At 34.7% G+C, this 17,921-nt stretch overlaps 3 protein-coding genes across 3 annotated transcripts; 1 reads left to right on the top strand and 2 right to left on the bottom strand.

Annotated features, from left to right (window-relative positions):
- Positions 1-2,842: 2,842 nt before the first annotated feature.
- LOC108208931 (uncharacterized) lies at positions 2,843-4,973 on the top strand. Its single transcript, XM_017379569.2, has one exon. It carries the CDS (start codon positions 3,004-3,006, stop codon positions 4,843-4,845), a length of 1,842 nt encoding a protein of 613 aa, XP_017235058.1. The 5' UTR covers positions 2,843-3,003; the 3' UTR covers positions 4,846-4,973.
- A 1,580-nt stretch (positions 4,974-6,553) lies between these two features.
- Positions 6,554-9,327, bottom strand: LOC108194977 (uncharacterized). Its single transcript, XM_017361915.2, has one exon. It carries the CDS (start codon positions 8,811-8,813, stop codon positions 6,678-6,680), a length of 2,136 nt encoding a protein of 711 aa, XP_017217404.1. The 5' UTR covers positions 8,814-9,327; the 3' UTR covers positions 6,554-6,677.
- Positions 9,328-9,448: 121 nt separating this feature from the next.
- On the bottom strand, positions 9,449-17,331 carry LOC108208688 (cathepsin B-like protease 2). Its single transcript, XM_064080955.1, has 10 exons — positions 17,176-17,331; positions 14,684-14,737; positions 14,512-14,592; positions 13,405-13,561; positions 13,121-13,200; positions 12,903-13,028; positions 12,570-12,788; positions 9,999-10,112; positions 9,872-9,907; positions 9,449-9,768 (listed from the first exon to the last, which is right to left on the bottom strand). Exons 1-10 carry the CDS (start codon positions 17,257-17,259, stop codon positions 9,631-9,633), a joined length of 1,089 nt encoding a protein of 362 aa, XP_063937025.1. The 5' UTR covers positions 17,260-17,331; the 3' UTR covers positions 9,449-9,630.
- Positions 17,332-17,921: the final 590 nt, after the last annotated feature.

Genomic DNA, 17,921 nt, shown 5'->3' with positions numbered 1-17,921 from the left:
TTTTTAATTTATAATTGTGTAATACTGTCTAACAAGTAAATGTTATATACAACGTTGGTCGGAGCTTTTAAAATTCTAATAATGACGTGGTAGTTATTACAATATTTGTTTGACAAATCTATTATATATATAATACAACAATCTTGAGTAATTTTATTCAAAGTGACTATACTACCCCTTGCTCAAAATACATATTTTTTTTATATAAAGGTCATTATTGACTTTTAACACTAATATATCTATTAGACATTAATGTCTAACCATTAATATACATTAAATTACTTCATATTTAAAACTCCAATATATATACTCCCTCCGTCCCAACAGGTTCTTTACGTTACTTTTTGGCACGCATTTTAAGGCTCTTATAAAGTATACTTACATCATATATATATTTTTTTTAACAATCCTGAAAAAAGTTTTGACGTTTAAACTTTTATTCAAAAAAAAATTAAAAAAAACATTATTGAACTATATACTTTATAAGAGCCTCAAAATGCGTGCAAACAGTCCTGGTGGGACGGAGGGCGTATGTATTATATATTTGTATTTATGTTTTAATAATAATTACTTCATATTTAAAACTCCAATATATATATGTATTATATATTTATATTTATGTTTTAATAATAAATAAATAATTTTGTAAATTCAAATATTCGACCTGATTTTCAACCAATTAATCCAATTTTTGTCCAATTAGCCATCGATTTTAAATTTTTAACCGAATTTTGTCAAATTCTATTATATATCTAACACAACAATAATGAGTAATTTAATTCAAAGAGACTAATCTACCCTTACTCAGTATAAATATTAACATGATCATTATTTGAAAATAATTTAATATTATATATATAATATATATATATATATATATAATCATTTTTAAATTTACCCCACAAATTTTGTAAAATTTAATATTCAACCTGATTTTCATCGAATTGATCAAGTTTTGACCAAATAATCATCGATTTAACCGAATTTTACTAAATCGGATTAAAAATCCTTCTGATTATCGATTAATCAGTCAACCAACCGGTTTTTAGAATATTTAATTATTATGATTAAAAAAAATTATATATATATATATATATATATATATATATATATTAGAATAAGTATAAATATTATATATAACTATATGACAAGGGCTCTGATTCAGCAAAAATCTCATTGTTTTTATCAAATTTTCAATAATTTTAGGTGGGTGGTAATTTAATTATATAATAAAATTTTAAACTGTGTATATTTTTTTGTATTTATATATTAATAAATATCATAGTGAGAATATGTGTACATATGGATATCAATATAATGTGACTTAAAATATAAATAAATATACAATATGAATTACTTTTATAATATAAATAATCTCAATTTAAAAGAACCAAACCAAACCAAACGTGCTCAGTATATCCCGCTTAGAGCAGGGTCTGAAGAGGGTAAAATATACGCAGACCATGCCTCTACCTTAAAGTAGAGAGGTTGTTTCCGTGAGATCCCCGGCTTAGTGCATAATAAATAAAATTGTGTGTGATACAATATAACTATAATACCTTAGCTCATGGCCTTCTTCACATGAGACTTACTTAAAAATTTCTCGGTTTAAGTGGTGAAGTCCATTGAAGAAAACAAACGGAGAAATCAAGAACCATTACTTACACGGATTGCAAAGTTGAAAGCTTGGGAGAAGAGATCGGGTGCCAACCAAATTGGAACCCAAAATCTTGAAATCTTACAATGATTTGCACATTAACACCGATGAAGACCTCTCTAAACCCATTTTCACTAATATACCAAGAACAACTCCACGGACTCTCACTACTTTGATCGCACTGCATTCCACCGGAATGACTTCATTGAAACTCCCTCAGACAACCTTGGCGATTGCGTCGCTTTGACAACCGCTACACCGTAACCATTTGATAGCAGACACGCCACAACAATTCTCAAATGACAATGCCGTGAAAGCGCCCTCGAGCGGGAGAGCAAATCAATTAGGAATTGTTTAAACATTCGAAACTCCCTCATAAAACAACATCAATTTGCAAGATTCAAAACAAGTGACTCATTCACCAAGAAAAAAGTGTACAATGTATATGGCATAGTGAATGCGACTAAACTCCACAAATTTCCAAAACATGTGATTACATGTGCCGCACAAAGTCGAAAGAAAAGATGAACGAAATCTTGAAGATTGGGAGAGAAGAATAAGAGAACGGTTAGAGCGGTTAGTCGTATTTCAGGCTTAATTATTATTATTATCTCTCAATTTAAAAGATAGATGAACCTATATCAAAAAAATAATTTAAAACAGCCCGTGCTTTGCACGGGTTAAGAAGCTAGTTGATATAGAAGTTTGACCGAGTTAACTAATTTTAATTCAAAACTAACTTGTTATGAAATTGTTACGAGACTGTCTTGTATTTCCAAGTTTGACAGAGTTAACTAATTTGTTATGAAATTGTTACGAGAGTGTCTTTATTTCTATTCTTTTATCATGTAACATGGATAATTGTTCTAATTTTAATGGTGACAATAACTTTATTTTCCTCGAGTTTCTCTTTGTCATATCAGTGGAGATAGTGATTTGGGTTAATCGGATGATCGACGATTAATCAGATTAAAAATTAAAAAATTTATATTTTCATAATATTCAATATATTAATTCAATTTATTATATAATATATCATCTACAAAATATATAATAATTAATCAGATTTAAAAAATGCGGTCCTTTTTTAAAATATGGTCCGCGTCCGATTCTCGGGTACCCCAACCTTTTGTTTTCTTTCCTGCTGCAAAAGTAACGGGCCCTAACTCCAAATCGTGTTATTAAACCCAAAGTCCCGAAAAAATTTCGCAAGCCGAAACAAATAACCCTGCTACGGGCCTACGGCAGTTCGCATCATGATTTACAGAAAGTCTGAAACCCTCATCTCCTATCAGATACTATAAACCCTAATTAAAAACCCTTGCATCTTCACCTGTTAATTCATCATGGAATTCATTACTGCACTGAGATCCGGATTCAACGTACCCCCAAACACGATGGGCTTAACAGAAAACAACTCCGCCACTTTCTTGTCTTCCGCCAATCCTTGTCTCGATTTCTTCTTCCACGTCGTCCCCGACACGCCGCCATCTCAACTAGTCCAGCGCCTAGAAAGATCTTGGTCTCATGATCCACTCACCACTCTCAAACTTATCTGTAATCTCCGAGGTGTTAGAGGCACCGGCAAGTCTGATAAAGAAGGCTTTTACACTGCTGCATTGTGGCTACACCAGCACCACCCCAAAACCCTAGCGTGTAATGTGAATGCTTACGTGGCGTTTGGGTATTTTAAGGATTTGTTGGAGATCTTGTTTAGGATACTGCAAGGTGGTGATGCTAGGGCGAGGGTAAAGAGGGAAAGGAAGGCGATGAAGCCGTCGAAAGGGAGAGGGGGATTGAGAGGGGTTCAGGGGGATGTGAAGTTTAAGGCGGATTCGAGGAAGAAGGAGAGGGAATTGAGGGATTTGATTCCGAGGGAAGTGAGGATTGAGGCTAATAAGGCGAAAGTGATGGATGATAAACAGAGGGCTAGGAAGTTGAGGAAGGAGAAAGAGGCTGAAAGAGTGAAAAAAGCTGTGGATATGTATGATAATGATGTGAATTATAGGTTCTTGCATGAAAGTGTTTCGACTCTTTTTGCAGAGGTTCTTAAGGCGGATATGGAGTTGTTGAATTTGAAGAAGGCTAAGAGTATTAGTTTGGCAGGGAAGTGGTGCCCGTCTGTTGATTCGTCGTATGATAAGTACACATTGATATGTGCTAGTATTGCCAAGAAACTGTTTCCGAGGGAAATTTATTCTGAGTATGAAGGGGTTGGGGATGATAAGTATGAATTGGCGGTAAGAGATAGGTTGAGGAAACAGGTGCTTGTTCCGCTTCATGAGGCGCTTCAGTTGCCTGAGGTTTACATGAGTGCAAGGAAGTGGGACTCTCTTCCTTACAAAAGAGTTGCTTCTGTAGCTATGAAGACTTATACTGATATTTTCATGGATCATGATAAAGAGAGGTTTAGCCAGTATCTTGAAGATGTGAAGCAAGGGAAAGCAAAGATTGCAGCCGGGGCATTGCTTCCACATGATATAATCAAGTCTTGTTTGGCTGGTCATAGTGATGGACAAGAGGCTGTGGCAGAGCTGCAGTGGAAACAAATGGTGGATGATATGTTGAAGAAAGGCAAATTGACGAATTGTATTGCGGTCAGTGATGTCTCGGGAAGTATGGCAGGTACACCGATGGAAGTTTCTGTTGCCCTTGGTTTATTAGTTTCGGAACTTAGTGATGAGCCTTGGAAAGGACAGCTAATTACATTTAGCTCTAACCCTGAACTTCATGTAATTGATGGGAACAATCTCCGCGAGAAGTGTGAATTTATTAAGAATATGAACTGGAATATGAATACGGATTTTCAGAAGGTGTTTGATAAAATATTACAGATTGCAGTTGATGCAAAGCTGAGTCAAGAGCAAATGGTAAAGAGGTTGTTTGTTTTCAGTGATATGGAGTTTGATCAGGCATCTTTGCATCCGTGGGAGACTGATTACATGGTGATTCAGAGGAAATTCAGGGAGAAGGGGTATGAAAAAGTGCCTGAAATTGTGTTTTGGAACCTCAGGAACTCTTCTGCAACACCTGTCAAAGCCACAGAAAATGGGGTAGCTCTGCTTAGTGGGTTCTCAAAGAATTTGCTGACCATCTTCTTGGAAGAAGGGGGAGATATGAATCCTGAAGCTGTGATGAAGGCTGCGATTTCTGGTGACGACTATCAGAAACTAGTTTTATATGACTGATTGATAGAGGAATGAGGATATATATATGTTTTGAAGTTCTCAGTTATATAATGTGGTTTTTGATATTTGTTATCTGAATCTTGGGATATATTTGAATATATAAAAACATATTTTGTTTTTGGGCTGAAGTTTTGGGATATTCGTTAATTTTGGCCTAACAAAAACTCGTATGTCATATTTTATGTATTATGGTGATAACTGTTTGAGTTTGAGCATATTATAGTAATCACTAATCAGTTAGTTACATTCGGTGATGCTCTCTGCAAATTTATGAACATACCTATACACATGTAAATAGTCTTCCTAGATGGATGTCTGGTAGTGCAACTAGAATATTGTATACTGGTCTGATAGGTGTCCAGTTCTTCTGGTATGGGTAGAGTTATTTTCTGTTTGCGTATTATTAAAATAATAATGATGGAGTGAAAACCAAACCTTTTGAACGCCCAATCATAGACCTCAGACTCATAATATTGCCATGCATGAGTTTTTTGGAGTCTGCAAAGACTGCAATAGACTCTGGTGCAGGAAACTAGAAGTATTGAATGCAGATGGCAATAAAGTACTTATCCGTTATCCGGCTCAATAAAGTACTTAATAGTTCCAAGCTCGAGCCCAACTCTATTATTGTCACTACCCTAAATTATAACTTAAAACATCATATAAGGCATCTCTTTCACCTGATTAAGCCTTTAAAATGTATATTCTGATGTATAACTCACTTCCTACTCCCCTGTTCACTTTTCTATTGAAAAGGTCAGTTACAAGAAGTCAAATACTCACTCATCAGTTTATGATTTACTTCCTATTGAAGGAGTGCTATGTTATTCTTGGATTATTGGAAGTCATCTCTATTTGTAGTACACATAGTAGATCATGGACCTTTTGAGATATCTGCAAAATAAATTCACTTTCGCAGAGTTCAGAAGGTCTTCTCACCTCATTGAAGTAAGTATAGCCTAGTACATCTTATCTCGATTAGCTGCATCTTTACAGTTTATTATAGTCACATTTCATTGATGCCATATGATTGTAGCTGGTTGATACTTCATTCTGTAGTTGGCGCTGATGAAGTCTGGTGATAAGCGTTTTTCCTTTCTTTTGTTACTACTGGACTCAAGCTCTATCTTCCAGCAACAATAAAATGGCTAGACTAGACGACTGAAAATAGATGCTGGTCGAAAGGAAAAAACTAGACATATTATACGAGCTATGTGGGTAGATCAAGAGAAGTTGCATGTATTTCTCATTGATATTTGTTCTCTGTTTCAACTTTGCAGATTATCTAGTTCTCTCATTATTATTCATCAAATGTGCAACAGCCTATACTGCACCTCTGTTTTTTTGGTATGGTATGCGCTGTTTGAGTTATATGTACATTCTACTTATCAACGAATGTGTAATGAACTAATGATAGTACATACATGATACAATCAACCTTCTCCAAGAAAAACGAATTTCAAAGATATTAAAGATATTAAACAGATTGCGATGGAAGAACAAGTAATATGATTTGAAGCACAACTGATCCATGTTGTGTAATTCTTCTGCATAGTTTTCTTCTGCTGTGAGTAGATTTGAATAACATTTGACTCAGATCCTTCTGCGGTATATTTTGTTGCTAAGAGTGTTATGTTTAGTGATTATCATGAAAAAGACTGCTTAAACATATAAAAGTCTTAACTATCTAATCCAGATATATAATGGAACCAGAATATATAATTGCAGCAATCAAATAGTTTTACATAAGCAAGAAACTTCAAATAAAGGATTAGGAGAATACATTAATCATCACATATGATTTGAAACCCCATATAAAGGAATTCTCCAAATCAATCGTATACAACTAATTTCTGATACTCCTCACCAGAAATGGCCGCCTCCATTACAAGCTCGGGATTGAATTCTGCTCTTTTCTTCAGATGCTCGGGATTAATTTCCCCTCCTTCCCCCAGGAAGAGTGTTACCAAATTCTTCGAAAATCCACTTAGCAGAGCCACTCCATTTTCTGTGGCTTTCACAGGTGTTGCAGAAGAATGTCTGAGGTTCCAGAACACAATATTGGGCACTGTCTCATAACCATTTTTCTTAAATTTCTCCTGGATCACCATGTAATCAGTCTCCCATGGATTTGCTGATGCCATGTCAAATTCCATATCACTGAAAACAAACACAGTCTTAATCATTTGATCTTCACTCAGCTTTGCATCAACAGCAACCTTCAATATTTGATCAAAAACCTTTTGAAAATCTGTATTCGCACCCCAGTGCATTTTCCTTACAAATTCACTCTTTTCAAGGAGACTACTTCCTTTGATTACGTGAAGCTGAGGATTCTTGCTAAACGTGATAACGTTTCCCTTCCAAGGCTCTTCGCTCAACTCAGAAATTAACAAACCAAGTGCAATCGAAACTTCCATTGGAGTTCCAGTCATACTTGCTGAGACATCACAAACTGCAATACAATTTGTTAGATTACCTTTACTCAACAACTCATTCACCATGCCCTTCCATTGAAGATCTGCAACAATCTTTTGCCCCTCAGTCGCGCCACACAGACAAGAAGCAAGAATATCATGTGGAAGCAATGCTCCAGATGCAATTTTTGCTTTGCCTTCTGCAACTTTCTCCAGATACTGGATGAACCTTCTTTTATCGCGGTCCATGAAAATATCAGTGTAATTCTTCATAGCCACGGATGCAACTCTGTTGTAAGGAAGTAATCTCCATTTCTTTGCACTCATATAAACCTCAGGCAACTTCAGTGCCCTGTGAAGTGGCACCAGTACTTGTTTCCTCAACCTGTCTCTGACTTTATACGCATACTGAGCATCTTCAAATCCTTCATACTCGGGGTAGGATTCGCGTGGAAATACTTTCCTGGCAATGCTAGCACATATTAAGGTGTGTTTATCATACGACGAATCAATAGTGGGGCACCACTTTCCAGCTAAACTGATATCCTTTGCCTTACCCGAATTCAAGCACCTCATGTCTGCTCTCAACCTATCTGCAAAGAAAGTTGCAATTTGATCATGCAAGAAACGATAATTCATATCAGTTTTATACAACTCCTGCACTTTCTTAGCTCTATTCATCTGTTTCTTCCTTCTCAAAATCCTAGCCTTTTCCTTCTCTTCCATAACTTTAGCCTTATTTCTTGCAATCCTTACTTCTCGTGGCACCCGTCTCCTCCTTTTCATCTCCTCAGTTCGGCTAATTTCTTTCTTTTCTTGCTTAAGCATTCGGAAAACCTCCCTTCTCCATGCCCATCTGACTCTTGGTGCCGTCTTCAATGCCCATTCTCGTTTAAGCTTTGATCGGGCATCATGACCTTCGATTACTCTGAACAAGATCTCTAACAAATCCTTAAAGTAGCCAAAATTAGCCAGAACATGGACATTGGAAGCTAGGGTTTCAGGGTGGTGCTCATGAAGCCATAGTGCAGCAGTGTAAAAGCCCTCTTTATCAGTCTTTCCTGTGCCTCTGACGCCTCGGAGATTACAGATGAGTTTGAGACTTGTCAGAGGATCATGATCCCATGACAATTTCAGATGATGAACAAGCTGAGCTGATGGGGTATCAGGGACAACATGGAAGAAGAAATCCAAGCATGGATTGCCCGACGACAAGTACGTGGCTGAGTTGTTCTCAGTACATCCCATTCGTAGGTAGAGGCCTCTGCGTACAAGAGCAGGGCTGCTTGAAACCGTACTTGTGGTTCTTGAGCGTGTGGTTCTAGACCGTCTGGCCTTATTTCTAGAGCTCACAGAAGTGGAGGCCTGGTTTCTTCTCGAAACAAGAGGTTGATTTCTCGAGCCATTTGGCTGGTTTCCAGAGCCTGCAGAGGCAGAGGATTCATTTTTCTTGGTAACTTTAGTTGGTTTTCTTGGCAGGGTTTTGGAACCGATGGTGCTGTCACAAGGGACTTGAGTCAGGTCTTTTAACAGGGCGTTCTTGAAATCCATGGCGAGCGGAGAAGAGACGGCTGAGATTTAACTAACAAGTATTAAAATGTGAGTTACAGAGAGGCTGAGAGGGCAATTAAGATGATTTTTTGTTGAAAAGATGGAGATGGTTTTGGAAGAGGGCTGCAATGTAGCTTATGTACAAAATGTTTCTTGGTGGCCAAGTATATTTCTCTGTGGTTTCACTCGAGACAGAGTTTCAAGGAGTTAATTTAGGGATTTTACAGTATTTTACATTGATGAGGATTCCTTCTTTACTTCGTATATTTGGTAGTTGATAACTAAAAATTAGGGATCTCAATAGTTGGTTTAATTATCCTATAAACCGCCCCTCTAGAAGCTTCCATTTATTTTTACATTTCAGCAAAAAGTTACATTGTTCAATTTTTCAAAAATAAATAAAATCATAGCTATGAGTTTGTTATAAAATTGGTTTAAATTATTCCCAAAATAAGTGTCGTTTAGACCTTACTTCTAAGTATTATTTTTCAAATTTTCTTTTTTTGAACAAAATTATAGATATTAAATTTTTATTTAAAAAAGTTTGAAAAATAATAAGTAAAAATATATCTTTTTGATGACTCAAATTGTGTCACAGGTATGATTCTTCCGTGCCCTGAGTATGTTCTATGGAATGGAAAAATACTGAACATAAGTTTGTCAATAACAACACAAAATGAATACTGTAGCATCTTCTCATATATAATCTGAGTTGAGATGTTCATTTGTTCGTATGGTATTTCTTATAATCTGAGGAGTTGAGATGAGTTGAGATGCTTTACTTTGGAGAGCACCTTCTTCGTACCCAGATATAATTTTATGCCGACGCATCAAGAAAAGCGTCATCAACATTACTTACCTCTTGCACCATGTTTTTCGATGAAGGTAATCCTGCCACGACGCTCTTTTCAATGCCACATTCATTGGTTCCTCTTCTAATTTTGAAGTACCCATCCTGTTATTCCAAGCATTTTGGGCATTCAATATAATTGTTTTATCCCATTGATTTGCAAAATTCCAGCAATAAACTTTACGTAATCCAAAACAAAGAAACTTACATCACCCCAGCTTCTATTCCATTGATTTGCAAGAAGCTGCATTCAAGTGAGAAAATGGTGTTAACATATCAACAAAGGCTCTTTAATTCCAAGGACAGATAATTGTTTGAAAATCATATCTACTTACCCAATAGTCTTCTCCCTCATCGGTTGTTCCCCATCCAATTAGTTTGACGGCATGGCCACCCATTTGAGCACCTGTGATGTGCTTGTAAACTCCAGACTTGTAGTAAGCAAAATCCTGTGCCAAACAAATCAATGATGATGAATTGTAAACCAGATCACACAATGAAACGACAATGCGTTCTTCTTTTTAATTTTGTTATTCTTTCCCTTTTCTCTCGAAACCATTTGAATAAAATAATCTGCACTGGAGAGCATATCAGGTCTAAAGCTTCTGCTTTCATATTACAAACTCACTACTTACTGGCTAATAAAACATGCTGCCAAAACCAGAACTCTAAATCAGCATGCAAAGGGAAGACCTAAAACAAAATCATGATTATTCTTGAAACAGATCATATATAATAGTCCTATACTTCTCACATTAGATAACAAATCACTACTTACTAAACCTCTCCATAAAATTGTGAGCTTTTCAGGCTAATATATTGCAAGTTGTAACTTTGTTCTGTTTCATTTAGCAGTAGCCCTATCAACATCTTCTTTTCCTCTTCTACTCCTATATATAAACCTAATAAAGAATTTATTTATATTTTAGATGCTAACTAGTAATTACACAAAGAATGTGTACCCACGTCAATATTTTATGAAGAGAATTATGAAACTACTACCTAGTTAAGCCAAAAGTGTATTGCGATTTGAATCTCTATACTTGAGCAAAAGATCATGTTAATATTTACAGTACTTTTCCTACAACAGTGTGCATTTTTCACTTCCATTTCTCTCCACATTGCATCCTTTACATCAACTATTGTTCACTATGTGTACAGTTCAAGTTTTTTCATATTATCGTATACTCAATTACCAGAAAATTATTAAGAATGAACAAAAGGCAGGCATGGTGCATGAAGATGGAAAGTAAAGATCTCGGTGTCTTATTTAAAGGTGTCAAATTTATGGAGCAGCCAAAATATCATTCGAGAACAATAGAGTCAAGACTTCAAGAATCATTTTGTCTTTGGGGTAACGTACGTTAATATCTGGCTGATGGCACTGCCTGAATCTGGTAGTTTCTTATTTGCATTTGTCTTGTTTACATCGGTTACTTCCCTGGATAATTATTTTGGAGTTCGATTCATGAAGCGTTATTATCAAGTAATAATTTTATATTTTTCAAAAATTTTACTGATAACATGTAATTTTTATTGTTTTATCGTGGGGCCAATATATCATAATTATATACTATATATAATTAGCGTAAGAGACTTTTGTTGGTTGATCGTCACCGGGTATGCTAAAATATGGATAAACTAAATAGTAATATAAGCTAGCTCCTTGCCTAGTTCTATCTAATATAAAAAAAAAATGAAAACTTAAATAAATAGAAACTATCTAATATATAATACAATTATGCAGTTAGTATAATCAAAAAATATAATAATACGTCAACACATGATATCGAAGAAACTTTATAAGATTATAGAAAGAACAAATATAAATCAGAAAAAAAAAATGAAAATGCTGATGATGATATAAACTACTAAAGCTAGTAAACTGAGGAGACACTACAACCTACTGCAAAATGGAACATGAAATGTAATTTTGACATCCCTTGCAAAGCAGTGTTCGTATTCGATATATGTTATTCCTAAGTTAGGTTTTTCACTGCCAAATAAATTAAGTACAGCCCATCAAGCCAGTTGCAATTGATTTTTAAATCAATTTTCCAATCATACAGCAGGGGCAGATCAGAAGAAGCTAAAAAGGAGCTAATGAGGCAGTAAACTTTCTTTCATCTTCATATTCTTTAATTGTTCTTTTTGTTCAGGACATAATTGTCCTCTACGTTACCCGGACTCTTCATTTTGCCTCGAGTACCCGTGTCGGACACTCGACACTCGGACATGGGTATGGACACTCTGACACTTATTTTAGACCAAAAATATGTAAAATTTTTCAAATATTGCCGAGTCCGACACTCGGACACGTATCCAGTTTGGACACTTTCAGCCGAGTCCGGGTAACATAGATTGTCCTTAGGCTTTTCGAATTAGAATCAAGTGTAACGAAGAAACTAGATGTAGGGTTACATTTTGGACAAAGAAGATGCAAATCGGAACATATTGTAAAATAAGTTTTGGTTGCAGTAGAGGCATGTAACTGAAATTTATTTTAGGTCAAAATATATAGTTATATAACGAATTAAACAAATATGTCAAGTGCAAAGGGCGACTTTATCCCAAAATGTTAGGCAAATGATGGAACCACTACCTCAAAAATGCAAATGGATTAATTATTACTAATATAGATGATCCATACCAGCACCATTGTAGATCAGAACTTTATTCCTAAAATCCTGCTAAAAATATTTTTTTATGGAAATTAAAACTAGATATTTCCTTCTTGTTTATGAGAAGAAATATTTATCAATGTGCAAGTTTTTAGAAAACAGTATTTAATCTATAAAGGTGTAGTTTTTCTGTTTTTTGAATACTTTTGATGCTTTTGTTTTGTTATCAAGGGGGTCTTGGCTTTCCATCTACAGAATAGAATGAGTACAAGTTGTCAGATTTACCTCATATACAGTAAAAGAGACCTCAACGGGTCCATTTTTATAAACTTCCGTCATGATATTGCTGGGATCATGATGGACTTTATAGGCACTAACACTGAAGTGTTTTGATTTCTTCCAGAGGACGTTCCCACCTACACATTGTCTCTTACACTTTGGTGTGGGATATCCAGGTTCACAACCAGGGTGTGAGCAACCAGTTTGATCAAAATACGGGTCACACTGCAAGGAGGAAAATCATTAAGCCTTTAGGGGTATACAATACTCACCGCCACATTAATTTAAAGAAAAAACTGTAATATATAGTCTAAATTGTGCAATTAACTCTATTTTTACCTCTTCTGTAACTACCCCAGAGCGCTTAAAATACCGCCATGCAGCTATAGGATACCCACCATTACAGCCAAACCCACACAAGATGCCACAACATGATAAGAGGTCATTAACAGATAAAGAGATATTCTGCAACAAAATATACGGATGTTATGCAGGTATATTGGTAGACTTGAAATGATAACACATCAACCCCAGATCTTTATGAAGAGCCAAGTCACCATGTCAAATTGGATGCAAAATCGATCAGATAATGATTCCACAGCAGCAAAAGCCCAACAAGAGCCACAGTGTCCCTGATTAACAATATACTTGTTATACCATGAGATAAAGTACACTGCTTATATTGAGAAGTATACATTTCAAAGATATAATGGATTTGTGTTACCTGATCTTTTGTCACATATGATTCCGTCCATTATAAGGAGGAACGAAATGCATTAGCTCCTGTTGGAAGGTAAAAAGCACATTTACAATTCAGTTATATATTCGAACTGTGACTGACCAAGTATATTTCCAATTGAGCTACATTTAGGCCAAGCAGTCCTTGCATCAAAGTGACTAGGTAACTTCAGTCTTTCTGAATGGATCTTAACAGGAATGCTTTGTAGATCACCAGGTGGTGTTGGTTTGACTCCCAGGAGATGCTTAAACTGTGAGACCTGAGACCAAAGGTAAAATGGATATAATATAAGTTCAAGTATGTCAAAGGGTAATTTTAAACGGGCAAGGCTTACTCAAGGAGGCTATTGCCAGTGGAGGTTAGGAACAAAGATAAGGGCAGACTATAGACAATTTTAAATAAAGTGCATACTGTATGAAATACTCCCTCGGTTTTGAAATATAGGCAGTTTGACTTTTTGACACGTACTTCTAAGTTGTTTGACCGCATATTTAAAATCATAAATTTTTTTAAAAAAATTTATGATTCTGGAAAAAGAAAATTTTAAAAATAATGATTTTAACTATGCGGTTAAAAGACTTAGAAATGTGTGCCAAAAAATTTCAAAATGGAGGGAGTATACCATTTTCAATAAATTTACCAATATTTGCAGCATTTTGATTTAGTTATCATATAATTTTTTTAGCATTTTAACAGCAGCATAGCATTTTAGAAGATAGTCATACTCATAGTAGATATGCAGATGCATACAAACAGATGAGAAAAGTGGAATTGGTCATTGCTTAAATATAGGAATAGTAATTTTTTAGATATGCTTGAGTTACAGGGCATATGAGAAATTCAGCAATCAGCATAAATATAAATGTAAACATGTACTAGCACCTCCGTGCACATGTAGTAAGGATCGGATCATAGTCGTATAGGCTCAACGGCGAATAATGTGCTCCCAAATTTAAGGGAATCAGCTGTGTAATGTCAGATGACAGGGAACATAAGCAGCAGAAAGAAGTGGAGAGTAAATGCCCGTTTATTGTAACAAACAGCAAAGATGAGATTATCTACTTATAATGGTATAGAACAGGCAGAAATGAACCATTTTAAAACGTTCATGAAATAAAAAAGGAAAACATAACCTTAAGCATAATGTATTTATACAGAAGAAAGCCTGTAAGAATTCGCATTAAGCTGGCTGCCAATCATGAAGCTTACAGTGTAGTTTAAAAATCGATCATTTATGGAGGCTTTCCATCCAGCTTTTGAATTGTTGTTGATTGATTCAACTATTGATTCCTGCGTGGCCATATTGACAAACAAAATCCTTCAAAGTGATATTCATTTTTCTATAACAATGTCATGTTACTATGATAAAGCAAAACAGTACCTGAAGAATATTAGAATCCAATTTTAGCAATGGTGCTGACTTCGATAGAACAACCTGCATATAAGCAAGAAAAAGGTTGTATAAATACTGCAATAAACTAAAAACCGAATGCTATGATCATGGCCGGTTATGAGATTTGTATGGTGGTTACTTATTTAAATTATCTTTACGTACTCAAAAATCAGAAATTTGCCTGTTAGTATTATATTCTACGCATACATTAAGGTTTTCATGTCAAATAACAGTCATCGACTAATCATCCAGTTGGGGCAGTGAAAAAGTCGTGTAGTTGGCCAATGTTCGCACTCTCATTGTGTAAGCAAGTGGGGTACATTTGATTTTATGGTTCTAGCTTTGGTTTTTCATTTATGCTTGAAGCCTAATTGCATTTCAATTTATTTCATTAATTAAGATTTGCTCAGTAGAGTAGGTTAGAACGTTACATTCAAACTGAGTTCTAATGTTTTTTGTTAAGGAACTTAGCATACTGTATCAGGTGACCCTGTGTCCCCAAATTACAGATTTTTCGAGTCCGACATTCGGATATGTCGTGTCCAAAACTCTGTATCTAAATTGGAGTAACACAGGTTTTTTATATAACTAGCTGAATCAGTTCTACCCTTCTTCTTTACTGTGAACTGAACACACTTACACACCCTCGACACCGTTAAAGCACAGGCTCTTTGCTGAACAACTTCTGCTTATTCTTTATGATAGGTGAGACTGAACTGACTTCACACCTTAGACACATCTTAATAACCAACCACCTCCACTTTGAGATCAAAAATTATAAATTATCACTAAAATAACTTACATGGAAGTATTATATTTTTGTCCGAAAGAATTCATGTATACAAGCTGCATACCCAATAAGGCACATATAATTTAAATGTCATGTTTTTTGTTTACATATATATATTTAAATAGTTCAATAGATATGGTATAACTTGTAACTTACAACAAATATAAATAAGATCGAAAACAAATTCTCTTTGAAGTCAAACTTTTAAAATAGTTGTAAGCATGTATAAGTTATATTAAAAAAAATTAATTCACTTAGAGCAAGTCCAATGATTATGCTAAAATTGATGGAGCAATTGCTATAATTTAGCACCAAAAAGTGATTTTTGGTACTAAAATAACAATATGTCTACATGGTTAATTCTATAGTATCTTGTTCCAAATTTAACGTATTCTCCTACCCCACTATATTAAGTACAAATTTAATTTTAACTTTACACAAAGGACCCCATTATTTTCACTTTTTGGTGAGGTGGCAATGATAGCTCCATCTATCTTTTGTTCTACACTAAGAACAAACTATAAGCACGAGAAATAACACACCAATGGACTTGCTCTTACTACAAGTAAGAGCAACTCCAATAGGGGTTGCCAAGAGGTTGCCAATGCTTATGTGGCATGGCATTCTTGGTTGCCAACCTACTGGAGCTCTATGGTTGCCAAGAGGTTGCCTCTCAAGGTCGCCAAAACTTGACAACTTCCTCATTTAGCTATAAACAAATTAGTATCCAAAAAAACAGATAATAAACATTAATTGAACAAGTACACAATATTTATGCCGGGGAAAAGATTGGCAACTATTATAGTTGCCAACTATTGGAATGTATTTTGCAAAAAGGTTGCCAAAAGTGATATGGAAAGGGGAAAAAAACTAATATATGCAGTGAGTTGGCAAGGTTTGGCAACCCCTGCTGGATATGCTCTAAGGGTGCAATTGAGTCGGGCTAAGTTGAGCATTGTCAGACTTGAGTTTGAGCACGAGTAAAATCTTCGGGCTCAGGCTTGAGCTCGACCAAACCATAAATAACACGTTCAAAACTTAACTTGTCAAAAGTTTAATATGTTCAAGATCAGCTTGAAACAATTCTACTAGATTTTGCAAAAATTTGAATGTTACAAATTCAACTTGATATATGTAAAATATTTAAAATAATCCAAATTATTTTAAGGAAATAATCCAAATTATTTCAAATTATTTGTTAAGGAAATAACAAATTATTTGTTAAGGAAATAACAAATTATTGATATAGGTTGAATGTTAAGGAAATAATCCAAATTATTTGTTAGTTGTCTTCCAAAATATCGCACAAGTAAATGCAACCACAATCCCATATCTAAACTAGGCTGTTCAAAAGCGTGTTTTACTTTGGCCATGAAGTTAAAGGTTTGGGCAAAAATTAGAATTTTGGGGCAAATTAGAAGTTTGAGTAAATTAATCATTTAATGTTGATATTTAGTAAATATCAGATTGACCCAATAAGCTAATTTTTAAAAACCTATTCCAGTCTGAGGAGTTTCTCAAGCAGAACATTGCAAACTAATTAAACGGCTTTGCCAAACGTTTCATTCAAAACAGTTAACCCAATCAGTTAATTAAAACAGCTACTCCAATCTGCTCATTGTAATCAACAGGAAATGTAAGAATATATATGGCAATTGCAAGAAATGATATTAAAAGAGTAGAAAGAGACCTGAAGATTGAAGCAGAAGAGAGCACAAAAAATTAAGTAAGACCAAGACGCCAAGTAAAGCGGAGGGGCCACTGCCTTTGCCATTGTTGGAACTCAAAACTGTGTCATCAGAAGTCAGATGCACATATTTTATACCTGCCCGATGTATCGGTTATAATTGTTGGGTAATAAATTTAATTAAAGCTTAAAATTTGCTCAACCCGGTATAATAATATGTGTAATCTTTCTATATTTTTTATATGTATGAGACTTGAAAAATTATAGATATTCATACTAGACTAGATTGATTAAAATTATAAATTAGATATTTATATGATTGGAGTGACGATAATCGTGTTAATAAGAGTCTCAACACATATGTAATGTTTTCAATGATTTTGATAGAACTGTAGACCTGACAATTCGGGTCGTGTACTTTCGTGTCGTGTATTTTTTTGTGCGTGTACTCAAAGGTCAAACATAAAACCGACCCGTTTAGCGTTCGTGTATTTTCGTGTCGTGTACCTTCGTTCTCGTGTCGTGTTTCGTGTGAAATCGAATTATATATAAATATAAATAAATATATAAATTAATGTAAATATTAGATTTCTAGGCAAAATATTTACAAAATAGTATGAAATATATATATTTAAATCATTTACACTTACAATATTACAAAATATGTATTATTTTAAAAGAAAATATACATATATTTATTATAAATATACATATTTATAATTAAATATTAATATTTAACTATTAAATTA

This window comes from Daucus carota, chromosome 1, assembly GCF_001625215.2.
Source record: "Daucus carota subsp. sativus chromosome 1, DH1 v3.0, whole genome shotgun sequence".
Lineage (NCBI taxonomy): Eukaryota > Viridiplantae > Streptophyta > Magnoliopsida > Apiales > Apiaceae > Daucus > Daucus carota.
Note: the sequence above shows the minus strand (reverse complement) of the source record. Positions and strands in the feature narration are given on the sequence as shown.